The following is a 14,914-nucleotide window of genomic DNA, read 5'->3' on the forward strand; positions in this document are numbered from 1 at the left end:
TGTGCTTGAAAACACAGCGGTGAAGACTCTTTATGGTTTATTTTTTCCAACCAAATGGCCACTTTCTTTTTAATCTGTTTCCAATAAACTTCAAATGTACATTCAGAGAGGTAGCAACTAACAGGACAGGGTAAACAGTGTTAAAGAAACAATTGTTTTAGGAGAATCTTTAGTCATATACAGCCTTAACCATTCTCAGGATCTTCTTCTCTTCAAATTTAATGCATTTAATTGACACTTACTAGTACTAAAGACATATTACAGCAGTCCACATGTGGTCTGTGGGATTCCACAGACAACATAGTGGTAGTGGCAGATTTTCTTAAAATGGGAGGAAATAAATCTTTAAAAAAAATCGTGAACAGTGTCAATTCCCAAAATGAAGGGTCTTAGTATAGGGTAACACTAGGAAATGTTTGACTTAGGTTTTTTGTTGGCATGTCTGAACTTTTCTGTTCTGTTTCTGGAGTTCATTCTACCAAAAATGTGACTGTATGAATCCAGTATTTATGAAGCAGAAGTTATCCCCATATCTTTCCATGTGGTGACAGACAACAATCACCTCTACTTCCTGTGAGTTCTAAATTCTAGTTTACAGGGTGTTTGCAATGTCTTTTGAGGATGCAGTGCTTTGTTACGTAATTGCTTTTTATCTTTTGCCAGTTTGCCTTCCTATCTAGTTTTAAACACAGACTGAGACAGTTCATCATCTATCTTATCACCAGAAGTCTATAAGCCAATGTGTGTTTTCCTCTGATCCAATTTCCTTAGCAGCTTCTGGATAACAGTCAACTGATGAGATAATCAATTGGATGTTCAGATAGAAGCTGTTTGTTATATGATAAAGTCGTGGTTTAGTAGCTTGATGTAGTGTTAGGAGAATTACCTTAACCCTATTGGTTTCATTCAATTAAAGTCTTCAAAAACATTTTTGTTTAAAAGAATTATAGTGTGTTTATTAGCAGAGAAACCATCTAAATGCTAAAGCTGCTGTGACACTACTTTGTATCTTGCCATGTATGCTGAGTGTTACGTGGGTTTAAACATGAGGAATATAGGGGATTTTATGGAACATGACGTTTTGTCTTGTCTTTGAAATATGTCCGTTTGAATGCCTCCCGTCCAAACAGCGCATGTATATTGAGATCAAGGTTGGGGAATTCACAGTGTTTGGCTGTGTCAGGGTGGGGTATGTTATCTTTTCTGTGACATCACCATCTTGATTGTTTTTAATATATATTTAAGGATAAGCTGATCACCTGGGAATACAATTTCATTGCTTTCATTGCGACAGAATTTCCCAACATGGCATGATCATACATATGATTATAGTGCATAGTGAGGTCATTGTGTCTTCCTACAGCAACATTAAAAACTGCAGATCTGCAAAAATATGACGGGGGTATTAGAAATAATGTTATTTATATGTATGAAAACACGTTACATAATAGTCCAACAAAGCTTTGCAGTTTCCTGTACAGGACCTCGGAATGCTAGGTAGCTTTGATTATATGTGCAACATATTTTGCTCGGGGTAAAAACCCTAAGTTTCTTTCTAAACTAATTGCAATTCAGGTCTTTTCTGGTCTGAAAAGTTTGTATTAAGAAATGTTATTAATACAAATTGTATTGATACATTTGTCTTTAATTAGTTTTCTGTCACTGCCTCTCATCTGGTTTTGATGACATCTTTTAATGACTAAGAATTTTTTATTTTTCCAATGAAGTCTGTAGGAAACCACATGTGATCTGAAAGCAATTCTTTACTCAGCTAACCTGTATTAACCTCTGCTTCCTGACACATCTAAGTATAAAGCCTGATTATCGCAGAGGATTACAGCTCCTAACTTGTGAAACTAAAGCAAATCATGTCAATGATAGTGGAGTGCAGAACAGTAATTAGGAGCAATAATCAATTATCAGTGACTGCTACTCTACCTTCTATATTTGTTTTAATTTTTTAAGTGTTTTTTGTAGCATCTTTCTTTCTGTATTAAACATTTCTTAGTTTGGTCAGGCTTATACAAACAACAAAGAGAAGGAAGCTGCCAAAGAACAAAATCTTTGCAAAGCTGTACCGTGTTCTAAAGTGATTTAAAGTTTAGTGGCACATTTGTGCGTGAGGATGCTTTAAGCTCCAATCTCGCTGTTATGTTTTCAGCTTTTTCTATTGCCTCAAAATCATCTGTGCTCTTTCCAAGTTAAAATCTATTGGAAAGACTTAGATTTAGTTTGTGCTGATAAAATGGTCCAGAGTCAGGCCATAACTAAACTTTGTAGATAGTTAAAAAAATACTTTATTTCTTAAAGCTTTTGAAAACCACATATTATTTTCTAATGCTTCACAACGATGTAGCATTCTACTACATAAAATCCCAATAAAATGCATTTAAGTGTATGAATTTAACGTAAAAAAAAAATAAGGTATGTGAATATTTATGCACTGCACTGCAGATGGATTTGGGTTCTGAGTATTTATTGTACGTGAACTCTTAATCATTGTGTTCCGCTTGTCCGGGACCGGGGTGTGTGGACAGTACTCTCAGCAGAGATGCTCAGACTTCCCTCTCCCCGGACACCTCCTCCAGCTCCTCTGGTGGAAGCCCGAGGCGTTCCCAGGCAATGGAGAAACATAGTCCCTCCATTGTTTCCTGGGACATCCCCCGGGCCTCCTCCCAGTGGAATGTGCCTGGAACACCACCTGAAAGAGGCGTCCAGAGGGGCATCCAGAACAGGTTCTACTCTGAGCTTCTCCCAGATGGCCGAGCTTCTCATTGTATCTCTAAGGTAGTGCACAGCCACCCTGCAAGGATCTTGTTCTTTCCGTCATGACTCAAAGTTCATGCCCATAGGTGAGGGTAGGAACGTAGACCGACCGGTAAATCTCTTCACCACAACGAACCGGCGCAGCGTCAGCATTACTGATGCTGCACAACAGACAGATCAGCACACTGATTCATCTGTTGATCTCCCGCTCCATCTCCTCCTTACTCGTGAACAAGACCTTGAGATACTCTTCCACTTGAGGCAGGAACTCCCCTCAAACACGGAGAGGGCAACCCACCCTTTTCCAGCCATAAACCATGGTCTCGAACTTGGAAGAGCTGATCCCCATCCCTTCTGCTATTCACTTGGCTGTTAACCGCCTCGGTGCATGCTGTTGGTCTTGACTAGAGGGAGCCAGGAGGATCCCTCTCCTGAAGTGCCGGATTGTTTGCCAGAATTGCTTTGTGGCTGACTGATAGTCCTTCTCCATTTCCTCACAAAACTCCTCCCAGGCCCGAGTTTTTGCCTCTACTACCTGCTGCTGCATGCTTGTTGTCACGGTAACCGTCAGCTGCCTTAGCCATCCAGGCTCGATAGGACTCCTTCTTTAGCTTGACAGCATCCCATACTGCCGGTGTCCATCACCTGGTTTGGGGACTGCCACCGCAACAGGCATCACAGACCTTAAGGCCACAACTATGAGTGGCCACATCGACTGTAGAGGTGGAGAACACGGTCCACTTGGAATTTATGTCTCCAGCCTTCCCTGGGTTCTGGGAAAAGCTCTCCTGGAATCAGGAGTTGAATAGGTACCTGACCAAGGGCTCTGCCAGGCGTTACCAGCAGGCCCTTGCTATACACTTAGGACTGCCAGGACTGTCCAGCATCTTCTTCTTCCAGCAGATCCAACTCATCACTAGGTGGTGATCATCGACAGTTCAGGCTCTCTCTTTACTTGAGTGTCCAAGACATTCTGCCAAAGGTCCGAAGACACAACTACAAAGTCAATAATCAACCTCTGGCCTAGGGTGTGCCAGGTGCACCCGATGAACACCCTTATGCTTGAACATGGTGTTTGTTATGGACAGAAGCCTTTATTTACTGTTCGTTACAAAATAAAAATGTTGCACTGGCAGTATAATTGTGTTAAAGTATACAAAAAAGAAGCCAAAAAACCCATTTCTGATATTGGATAAGTTAGTCAACCTTTATGATAACATTATAACCATTTTTAATAGTTAATCAGGGTTAACAGGATGAACAGATCAGACTTACCAAATGTTCTAAACACTTTTACAATTACTTTGAAAGAATAAAATTCCCTGATAATGTGTTGTTGTTGACAAGCTCTATTAAATCTCAGAACAAGCTCACATTATCCCAGGATTTTAACTAATCCTTAATGATGACGGGTAATACTAAGTCTGCAGGCCTGATGCTATCTGCAGAAGCACACTGTGTACCTGTTCTACCCGGGTCAGTAATGTTTGTAACTAAAACAACAGGGAACTAGGTGATGTCAAACCACTTACATATTCTGGTTATGATGATTTTTGAAAATGCCATAAAGATAGTGGTTATTTGTCTTTGAGATGGTCAGTTAGACCCCTCATAGGTTGTTTACCAAGTGGGAAAAAAATTTTAGGATTCAAGAGAGATTCAGGCTTCCTATGCAATCTTAAAATGTCTGGAAAAGTATGATATTGAAGTTTAGGATTCAACATGCTCTGGATAAGTGTGGAGAAAGAAAGTAGAGTTCAGAAGATGAAAATCTGTGTATTTTCATCTTTCTGTCCTTCCTTCCTTTTGTCCTTAGTCCCCTGCTTTCTTCTTTGTGTCCTTCCTTCTTTTTTCCTTTAAGTCATTCCAATGTTGTTTCTGGGCTTCCTTGCTCCCTTCCTTACCTTCCTTAGTCGCCTTAAATCTTCCTTGTGTCCTTCGTTCTGTGTGTTATTCTTCCCTCCCTCCCTTGTTATCCTAATGTCTTGTATCCATGCTCTCTTATTCTTCCGTTGCTTCCATTTGTCCTTATTTGTGTTTGTTTTTTTCTTCCTTCTTTGTGTCCTTTTCTGTTCTATTTCCAGGATATTTAAAGCCTAAACTGTTGAAATGTGTGCAAAAAATTCATGGTGAAGGTATTGAATTTACCAATCAAAAATAGGTGAAAAGGATTGGTTTTACATTTTCTTACCAACAGAGTGAAGCAGGTGTGTCCAAATGTACTCGGACCCGTTGTCTTCCGCTTATCCGGGACCGGGTCGCGGGGGCAGCAGACTCAGCAGAGACGCCCAGACGTCCCTCTCTCCAGACACCTCCTCCAGTTCCTTCAGGGGGAGCCCAAGGCGTTCCCAGGCCAGCCGAGAGACATAGTCCCTCCAGCGTGTCCTGGGCCTCCTCCCGGTGGGACGTGCCTGGAACACCTCCCGAGGAAGGCGTCCAGGAGGCATCTGGTATAGATGCCTGAGCCACCTCAACTGGCTCCTCTCGATGTGGAGGAGCAGCGGCTCTACTCCGAGCCCCTCCCGGATGGCCGAGCTCCACACCCTATCTCTAAGGGAGTGCCAGGTCACCCTACAGAGGAAGCTCATTTCAGCCGCTTGTATCCGGGATCTCATTCTTTTGGTCATGACCCAAAGTTCATGGCCATAGGTGAAGGTAGGAACGTAGACCGACCGGTAAATCGAGAGCTTCGCCTAAACAGTGAAGCTATGTTCCAAGACTGTTGGAGAAACACTGAGAAAGTCAATGGAAGTTATAAGTCAGTGTGATTCTCAGAGGATTAAATCACCACACTCAGTTGCAAATTTTTTTCAATCTAAATATACTATTTTCAATAACTGTACAGGTAGTATTTTTCTAATATTGGGTATTTGCTCTTGCTGTACAGTTTCTTATTTTTATTTTTAGGTAATTTTTACCTTTGTGTGTATCTGCATGATTCTATTCTATTCTATTTTAAATTTAAAAAACTATGTATACGCTTACACACGTTTCACATCCTTAAGCTATTTTGATGAACAACCTTTTATTTTAATTTTATTAATTTAATTTTGCCAAAAATGTCATGTTCTGGCATTTCAGGCAAAAGGAGCTAGGAGCCATCTTGTTTCGCTCTAAAAATGGTGGATTCAGAGATGCTGTCCCTGTTGCATAACTAACTTTATAAATTGTGACAGTGGGAAAGTTGAAAACACAAATCTGTCAGCCCAGCACCTCAGCAAACTAAAAGCCAAACTGTCCCATTGATCAGGGCCCTGCACCACCACCCAAAGACTGCTCAGTGCTCACCTCTCAGAACCCGACTCGTCTGGCAGGCATAAGCCAGCCACTGGCCTGAGAAGGACCGAGGGAGAGAGTGCCGCCCCAGGGAGGCCGAGAGGAAGGGACCCTCAGCCAAGCCCAGTCATGGCCCAGAAGCTCACAGTCAGTCAGACACATTCCAAGGAAACATACGCCATCAGCCAGGATCCCAGCAAGCCATACATATTTGAGATTTGTTTCTGCTTCAGCAACCTTGATTTAGGTTGATGTGTAATTGCTGGCCTGTGATGACAAGCAATAGGAGTCATTTATTCCTATGACAGTGTCTCCCTTGGAACATGGTCAGGAAACAATCTGTTTGTTCTGTCTGTATGTGAATATTTCTGTGAATGAAGGGAGATGCTATGCATTTAGGTTTGGGCATCTAAACGAGTCCTGGAAGCTTGAGGGTTCTGTGCATTGTCCTAGATCTGCACTCTTCATAACAGAGGTCTCAGAAGTTGCTCCTGGGATCTGCTGACACCACCCAGTTTGGTGTCACATCCCTGAGTGCTCCAGTGACTCTCATTAACTTTAATATTTCCTCATCGAGTCTTTGGTATTCCTCAAACTTCTCGTGTACCTTCTTCATTATGTAGCCGATGTTTTAGGTCACTAACAATACTGCCCTCTTCACTTTACTTTACTTTGGTCACTCCCTCAATGCCTGATAGGTTAGCCATCAAATGTTTACCAGTCTGGATCAGGAGGTCCCACAGGATCTTAGCACTATCATTCTGAACCATTCTTGGTGATGTCTCCAACTTTCATTGTAGGACCGCCAGCCCATACTCATGAGGAAGTTCTGGTACACCTTTCTAGCCCCTTAGTTATGACATTCCTTGTACACTTTCTTACCCTGCTCTTTGGTGCTGAATTGTCTCAGGCTCATCATTGCACAGCCTGCATCTTGGGTCTTAATGATGAAGTAGATCCTGATGTCTTTTGTTCTCATGTTGATGACCTGTTCTTTTACCACAATCAATGCCTCTGTTCTGCCTTATAGCCCAGCCTTTGTAAACTGGACTAGCAGGATGTCAGCAACATGCCATAGGGAGGCATGTCTTTAAATAATGGTTTCTCCTAGACATCTTCTTGCAGCATTTAGCAGTTCATCACTGGGGGCTATCTTGCTGGTATACTCCTGGATCTTAGTTTTTTCATTCTTGATAGTGGCTCAGACACTTACTAATCCTCAACTATAGTCTCCGGGTGCTGGACATAGGGTGACACCCTGAAAGCATTGGGAGGAGCTTTCTTGTCTTGATGTCAGTGGCTTCTGTCTTTTCCTTTGGAAAAAAACAAAAAAGGACAGACACAGGGAAGGAAAGGAAAAGGAGATGAGCAAGTAAAGATATCAGGAAAGTGCTGCCTATTGGTACATCCTTTTAGGATCAAAGCAAACCCAGACCATATTATTTTTGTTACCATTCTTCTCCATTGCTACAGAGTTTTGCACCCAACATTAGCATTAGTGTGAGCTGACACAAAAATCTCAGATTCAGATGTCTGGAACATAAAATTTAAAAAGTTCTCGTGTTCCTAACAGGTGATTTATAGTGTTGCCCTTCTTCTGAGTCATTACTTAGAGAAGGTGTAAGGTTTGAACTGGTCTGGAGATGCCCCACACTGGATGAATTTCCCCTCCCTTGGGTTTATTAATTTGAGATTAACTGACCAACAGCAAGATATTATGCTGAATGCTGTTCTTACGTCAAAGTTCAAGCTCACACAGCATGACGTGATGGCAGGAAACTGCTTATGTTTATTACTAATCTGAGAGGCAGTACTTTATATAACATTTGCTTAATTAACTTTACTTACAGCAAATTCAAGATGACATTAAAAACTCTTTAGTTAATGAACAACAATTGTCCACTCTGCTATATCAGTGGGAGTAATAATTAATGTTTTTTGAGCTCATATAAATGTCATGAGATTTAGAGTTAATAAGCCTGCTGATGTTGCAACAGATTGCTAGCCTATGAGAAGCCTGCATGTTTATTGCAAACTTTTCATCTGTGATATTTGTTATGATTTGGGGTTGTTTGGTTTCTGTTTTTTCAGATCATGCTCATGTCTTGTGTTTTCATCATGCTAAGCCTGTCTTGCCAACCTGCCCATGTCTGTTTTTGCAGTCACCTTCTGTAGTGAGTTTTTGTGAATTAAATCCTTTTTTCATTCATCGTCATGCTACCTGCTCGTCTGCATTCTGGGGTCCTCCATTTTGCAAGTCCTAACAATATTAGAATGAAAATATGGAGCTGCTTTAAAATAATACAATCCACAACATGAATGCAAGTATTAAGTCTTAATATTGTTAAACATTACAATAAGTGTTGTTTCTACATTCTATGTTTTAAGGAGGTTTAATGTTCGTGTTTTGTGGTTTGCAGGAAGCATGCTGTGCATATGTGTTGATGGTGACAGCAGTCTATTGGGTGTCTGAGGCTGTTCCCCTGGGTGCGGCTGCCCTGGTCCCGGCCTTCCTCTATCCACTCTTTGGAGTTCTCAAGTCCAGCGAGGTGAGGCTCTATGATTATCTATCCAGCTAACCAACTGGAGCTTCAGTTCTCTGAGGCTTCCCTGTAAAAATATCCAACTTTTAATAATAATCATCTTTATTGGTCATTGCACATTACAACGTAAGTTGTCCTCTGCATTTAACCCATCCCTTACTGGGAGCAGTGGGCTGCCATTGTGCGGCACCCAGGGAGCATTCTGGGGCTAAGGGTCTTGCTCAGGGACCCAGAGTGGTAATGTGTGGGATACAAACCTGGCCCCTTGTGTCCCCTCTGGAACACAAACCTCTTGTTCTAATCACTAGGCCACCCTCAATCTTTCAGAGTTCTTTGCTCCTTAACATTCATTTTAAAACATAAAACACAAACATTCACAATGCATTTATGGCACATATTTCAAATGTTGGCAGGCCAGTAAAACTATTTACAAGAAGGAAGGAAAGAAGGAAAGAAGGCAGTATAGGACACCAGGAAGGAAGGAATGCATGTAATATAGGACACCAAGAAGGAAGGAAGGAAGGAAATATTGGACACCAAGAAAGAAAGAAACCAAAGAAGGAAAGGAAATAGAACACTAGGAACAAAGGGAGGACAGAAGGAAAAGTGGCAGTACATGAGGAAGAACGGTAGGACACAAGGAAATGAGGTAGGACACAAGGAAGAAAGGGAGGACAGAATGAAAGTAGGTTGGCCAAATTTAAGGAATAAAAGCTAAGAAGGAAGGAAATAAGGAAGCAATAAAGGTACCACGCAACTAACATAAAAAAGCAAAGAAAGGAGAGAGAACACAAGAAAAACAGAGAGGACAGAACAAAAGGAGGTAGGGCACCAGGAAGAAGGTCCAAAGAAGGGTGTTGAACACAAATGCACAGCACACTCAGCGGTAGACCTAACCTTTCCTGCCTCTAAAAAGTATCATGACTATTTCTTAATAATATTCTAAACACATATTAACATTTTTATATGCTATTTAAAAGGTTTAAACTTGCAGCGTCAAACATTTGGCTGCTTGAAAAACCTCTGACTTCATCAAGCAAATTAGATAATTTTCAATCCCAAATACAATTTTAATCTACAGAATATTTAAAATATTGATCAAATGTTCTTTGTAGATTTCTCATTGATTAAAACTGTATTAAAAAGTAGTTCTAGACTTTTTTTAAGGACATTTTTCTTGGGAATACATAAGCTTATGTTTGTCATCAGATTGCTTTGATAGGCAAACAATTTCAGAAATCCAATTAAGAATCTGTGATAAGATTTGAAAGTTCCTGCTCACAGATGCTCTTCATCTAATCTGACTGATCTTAAACTATTTTGGAAATATAAGTTAGGTAAAATTTCAGGGTTTATGCAAAGCTGGTAGAGACAGACCCCAAAAGACATGGAATATGAATTCTTAAATGCTTTTGCAGGGTAAAGCAACTTAAAAACGTCTGAAGACTTGGCAGTAGAATGTATATTTGACTATATATCAAAGTAGAAAGAAGGTAGGATTGATATAAATATGTAGGTGTTCAGTTTTTCCATTGTGTCTAATAAACCCAGACCAGAAAGAATTTGGGTTAAAGGGCTTTCTGTGTTTAGCATGTTCCAAGAATTCAGCTCGGCATGCATTTTTCCCAGATCTCTCCACGTTTTTATGCCCTGATAGGATTTTCTTCTACATATTTATCTGATTATCTGACCTGGAGCCCATCATCTCAAACAACAGTCAATTATCCCCAACTACATAAACACAGGACAAATAGTGACAGGGGATCATGTCAGTTGATTTTATACCCAGTTTTTTTGTTTGGTTCATTATTAGCCTTACATAAATGTTGAGCTGTATTCCTCATGTAACCAGATTGGGTTTGTCCAAATGCTGAGGAAGCTGCTGCACTGCTGCACTGTAATCTCCTTCCAGTATTTTCTAAAAATATGCCAGTAGATTATACAACGTCCTGTCTATTTGAGCTCTATGGGTTAAAAGTAAATGTTTGTCTGCTGTTGGTTCACAGCTGAAAGGAGAAGAAACATTGACCTTGTTCTTTCATTTCTTTGAAGCTTCTCTATGGTTGAGAAAACTATTTTAAACGAACAGCTAGAACATGTAGAGAAGATCCTCTCTACGCTATAAAAAGGGTGTGCTAGTGATTCTGCTTCAGGTAAACCTGGAATTCAGACTTCACTGTTTCAGTTTACATTAGCACTGGGAATATTTGAATCCTTATGAACGCTCTTTATTCAGCAGCAAACATTGGATGGACAAGCAAGACATGTTCCTATTTCTCCCACTTTGCTACAGAGCACAGCTTGAGCCAGCTGAAAAAAAATTTTTAAATCTGTTCATGATTTGGAAAAATGGGAAAAATTGACGAATGCTTTTGCAGTCAATTTTATACCATTGTAATTCCTGTTTATTTGCCTTTTAATGGTTCCACATTTGTAAGATAAATACATAAACCTAAGAGATCTTCTCTGACAATGCAAAACCGCTCATTCTGCTATTGACTCATGCCAATGAGTGTGGTGTAGTAGTATGGTGTAGTATTGCACATCACTACCTCCTCCTCAAGCTGGTCACCAGCCTGGTCACACACTGCTGTGGGATCCTGCTCAACCTACGAATGCATTCTCCTTACAAATGTGGCACCATTTAAGGGGAAGTAAAAAGGCTTTCTAACACTATAAGGCATAAGATGTATTGCCAGAAAGCTTTGGTAGATTGTTTTCTTTGCCGTAACAAGATAATATTGCAATAAAATGGGATTTATTTACTTATTTGTTTGGTTTTGCTTTGAACCCTTATTTATAAAATCCACCTTGTGTTTGTGGTCTTAACAGGGATCTTCATGGAGTGTTACTACAGTGTTGTTGCCCTTCCAACTTCCACAGGACAAAAACACCATTGTGAAAGAAAAACATTAGCTTTTTATAGTTAGTTTTTATAGTTAACATAAGCCAATTTAAAATGCTCATACATTTTAGAGCCATAATTGTCCCTCCAAAGTTACTGTCTGAGCTAGATAATGACAAACCGTGGACCTTTTCATCTTTCCAATGTTATCAATAATATTCAGCCCAATAAATGATAGAAATATGCGACTTTGGACTTAGGAGGGAGTATTAGTCACTATATAATTTTCTGATCAGTGTTATTTAATTCAGGTTGGATGCGTCTGAGATTGTAAAGTAGAATGGATCCAGATTAGTTCAAATACTGTGGAACAACCAATTAGTTTAGTGATGGGTTAGACACTGGAAATCAGGAGGTAGCTCTATTATGAATAGCTAACTTGCCCTACATTACAGAGGGGCACCCTCTTCATATTGACTGGATATGCCATTAAGCATTAAAAAACCTCACCCAGAGCACAAGTAACATAGCTTTTTTTTAGAAGCACTGTTGCCGCCCTTTGGTGTGATGCTGCCCTGGACAATGAGCCCACTTCATACCTCCACTACCGGGGTGTGTGCATTTTTCACATCCACATAACCCCCGTGCAGATTTGTGCTATCGGTACCCCTTGTAGCGATTAGAAACAACATAAAAAGCCTGTGATCTGTGAGGAACACAGCCCAGCTGGAGGAAATCCAGCTAGTTTTATTAGGGGAGAGGTCAGGACATGTGGGCTTATACAGTGCTGGGTGAACACAATTGGTGGAAAGTGAAGCAGATTAACAAGAACAGCAGCAAATTGTAAGCGCCAACCCTAAGAAGGGAATGCAAAGGGTGGAAAAAAGGAAACATTAAAAGACACCTTCATTATTTCAGACTACCTTAGATATCATTAACTTTTTTTTGTTATCCAAAAGCAGTTTTGTGCCATCATCAGTTTCATAAACATTACCATTTTTTGCCCCTGTCTTTGTGTGTGTTTAGGTAGCGGCAGAGTACTGTAAAGACACCACTCTGCTGCTGATGGGAGTCATCTGCCTGGCAGCTTCCATAGAGAAATGGAACCTGCACAAACGCATTGCTCTGCGCATGGTGATGATCGCAGGGGCAAAGCCTGGCATGTCAGTAATATAGTGGTGCTTTTTGATATAAAGCATTAGAAAAAAACCATTATATTTTCATCTAACAATTATAATACAGGTCCTTCTCAAAATATTAGCATATTGTGATAAAGTTAATTATTTTCCATAATGTCATGATGAAAATTTAACATTCATATATTTTAGATTCATTGCACACTAACTGAAATATTTCAGGTCTTTTATTGTCTTAATATGGATGATTTTGGCATACAGCTCATGAAAACCCAAAATTCCTATCTCACATAATTAACATATCATTAAAAGGGTCTCTAAACGAGCTATGAACCTAATCATCTGAATCAACGAGTTAACTGTAAACACCTGCAAAAGATTCCTGAGGCCTTTAAAACTCCCAGCCTGGTTCATCACTCAAAACCCCAATCATGGGTAAGACTGCCGACCTGACTGCTGTCCAGAAGGCCACTATTGACACCCTCAAGCAAGAGGGTAAGACACAGAAAGAAATTTCTGAACGAATAGGCTGTTCCCAGAGTGCTGTATCAAGGCACCTCAGTGGGAAGTCTGTGGGAAGGAAAAAGTGTGGCAGAAAACGCTGCACAACGAGAAGAGGTGACCGGACCCTGAGGAAGATTGTGGAGAAGGGCCGATTCCAGACCTTGGGGGACCTGCGGAAGCAGTGGACTGAGTCTGGAGTAGAAACATCCAGAGCCACCGTGTACAGGCGTGTGCAGGAAATGGACTACAGGTGCCGCATTCCCCAGGTCAAGCCACTTTTGAACCAGAAACAGCGGCAGAAGCGCCAGACCTGGGCTACAGAGAAGCAGCACTGGACTGTTGCTCAGTGGTCCAAAGTACTTTTTTCGGATGAAAGCAAATTCTGCATGTCATTCGGAAATCAAGGTGCCAGAGTCTGGAGGAAGACTGGGGAGAAGGAAATGCCAAAATGCCAGAAGTCCAGTGTCAAGTACCCACAGTCAGTGATGGTCTGGGGTGCCGTGTCAGCTGCTGGTGTTGGTCCACTGTGTTTTATCAAGGGCAGGGTCAATGCAGCTAGCTATCAGGAGATTTTGGAGCACTTCATGCTTCCATCTGCTGAAAAGCTTTATGGAGATGAAGATTTCATTTTTCAGCACGACCTGGCACCTGCTCACAGTGCCAAAACCACTGGTAAATGGTTTACTGACCATGGTATCACTGTGCTCAATTGGCCTGCCAACTCTCCTGACCTGAACCCCATAGAGAATCTGTGGGATATTGTGAAGAGAACGTTGAGAGACTCAAGACCCAACACTCTGGATGAGCTAAAGGCCGCTATCGAAGCATCCTGGGCCTCCATAAGACCTCAGCAGTGTCACAGGCTGATTGCCTCCATGCCACGCCGCATTGAAGCAGTCATTTCTGCCAAAGGATTCCCGACCAAGTATTGAGTGCATAACTGTACATGATTATTTGAAGGTTGACGTTTTTTGTATTAAAAACACTTTTCTTTTATTGGTCGGATGAAATATGCTAATTTTGTGAGATAGGAATTTTGGGTTTTCATGAGCTGTATGCCAAAATCATCCGTATTAAGACAATAAAATACCTGAAATATTTCAGTTAGTGTGCAATGAATCTAAAATATATGAATGTTACATTTTCATCATGACATTATGGAAAATAATGAACTTTATCACAATATGCTAATATTTTGAGAAGGACCTGTATAATATAATATATAATATAATATAATAGAATATGACTTTATCTTTGAATTTGCGACCTCCCTCCTGCCCCTTTTTCTTCCCCAGGTTGGTGCTGGGCTTCATGTGCTGCACAGTGTTCCTGTCCATGTGGCTCAGCAACACCTCCACCACTGCTATGGTGATGCCGATAGCCGAGGCCGTCCTTCAGCAGCTCATCTGCACCGGTTTGGCTGACTTCCATGACGATTCGGAAACAGGGAATTCTCCAGAGGAAGACAGCGGTAGGTTGTTTGGATGTCTCTATCAGCTCACCTCAAGTGTTTGTGTGCACATTACTGTTTACAGTGCCATGAAAAGTATTTACCCCCTCACAGATTTCTTCAGGTTTTGCTCTTTTTTTTTTTTACCACATTTACATGTCTTGTAACTCCTCTATGGACACCATTTTTTCCCTGTATCTGTTTCTTGATGGATACTGAACACTGAGATGAAATAATACAAGTGAAGCTGCAGTGCTTTAGATGTTGTTTTGGGTTCTTTTGTGACTTCCTGGATGAATCGTCGATGCAGTCTTGGACTAATTTGTGGATAATGGCTCGCACTGAGGTTGTCTGGAGTCTGAAGTCCAAAGCTTTAGAGGTTGCGTTGTGGCTT

General features: G+C 40.9%; 1 protein-coding gene across 2 annotated transcripts in view; it reads left to right on the forward strand.

Annotated features, from left to right (window-relative positions):
* slc13a4 (solute carrier family 13 member 4) overlaps positions 1-14,914 on the forward strand; it is a 35,133-nt gene that overhangs the window by 5,969 nt on the left and 14,250 nt on the right. For both annotated transcript variants that reach the window (XM_047389922.1, XM_047389923.1), the window contains exons 2-4: positions 8,463-8,591; positions 12,457-12,593; positions 14,366-14,541. In XM_047389922.1, the coding sequence (XP_047245878.1) occupies positions 8,463-8,591; positions 12,457-12,593; positions 14,366-14,541 (442 nt within the window). The remainder of the gene's footprint in view (positions 1-8,462; positions 8,592-12,456; positions 12,594-14,365; positions 14,542-14,914) is intronic.

This window comes from Girardinichthys multiradiatus, chromosome 17 (genome assembly GCF_021462225.1).
Source record: "Girardinichthys multiradiatus isolate DD_20200921_A chromosome 17, DD_fGirMul_XY1, whole genome shotgun sequence".
NCBI lineage: Eukaryota > Metazoa > Chordata > Actinopteri > Cyprinodontiformes > Goodeidae > Girardinichthys > Girardinichthys multiradiatus.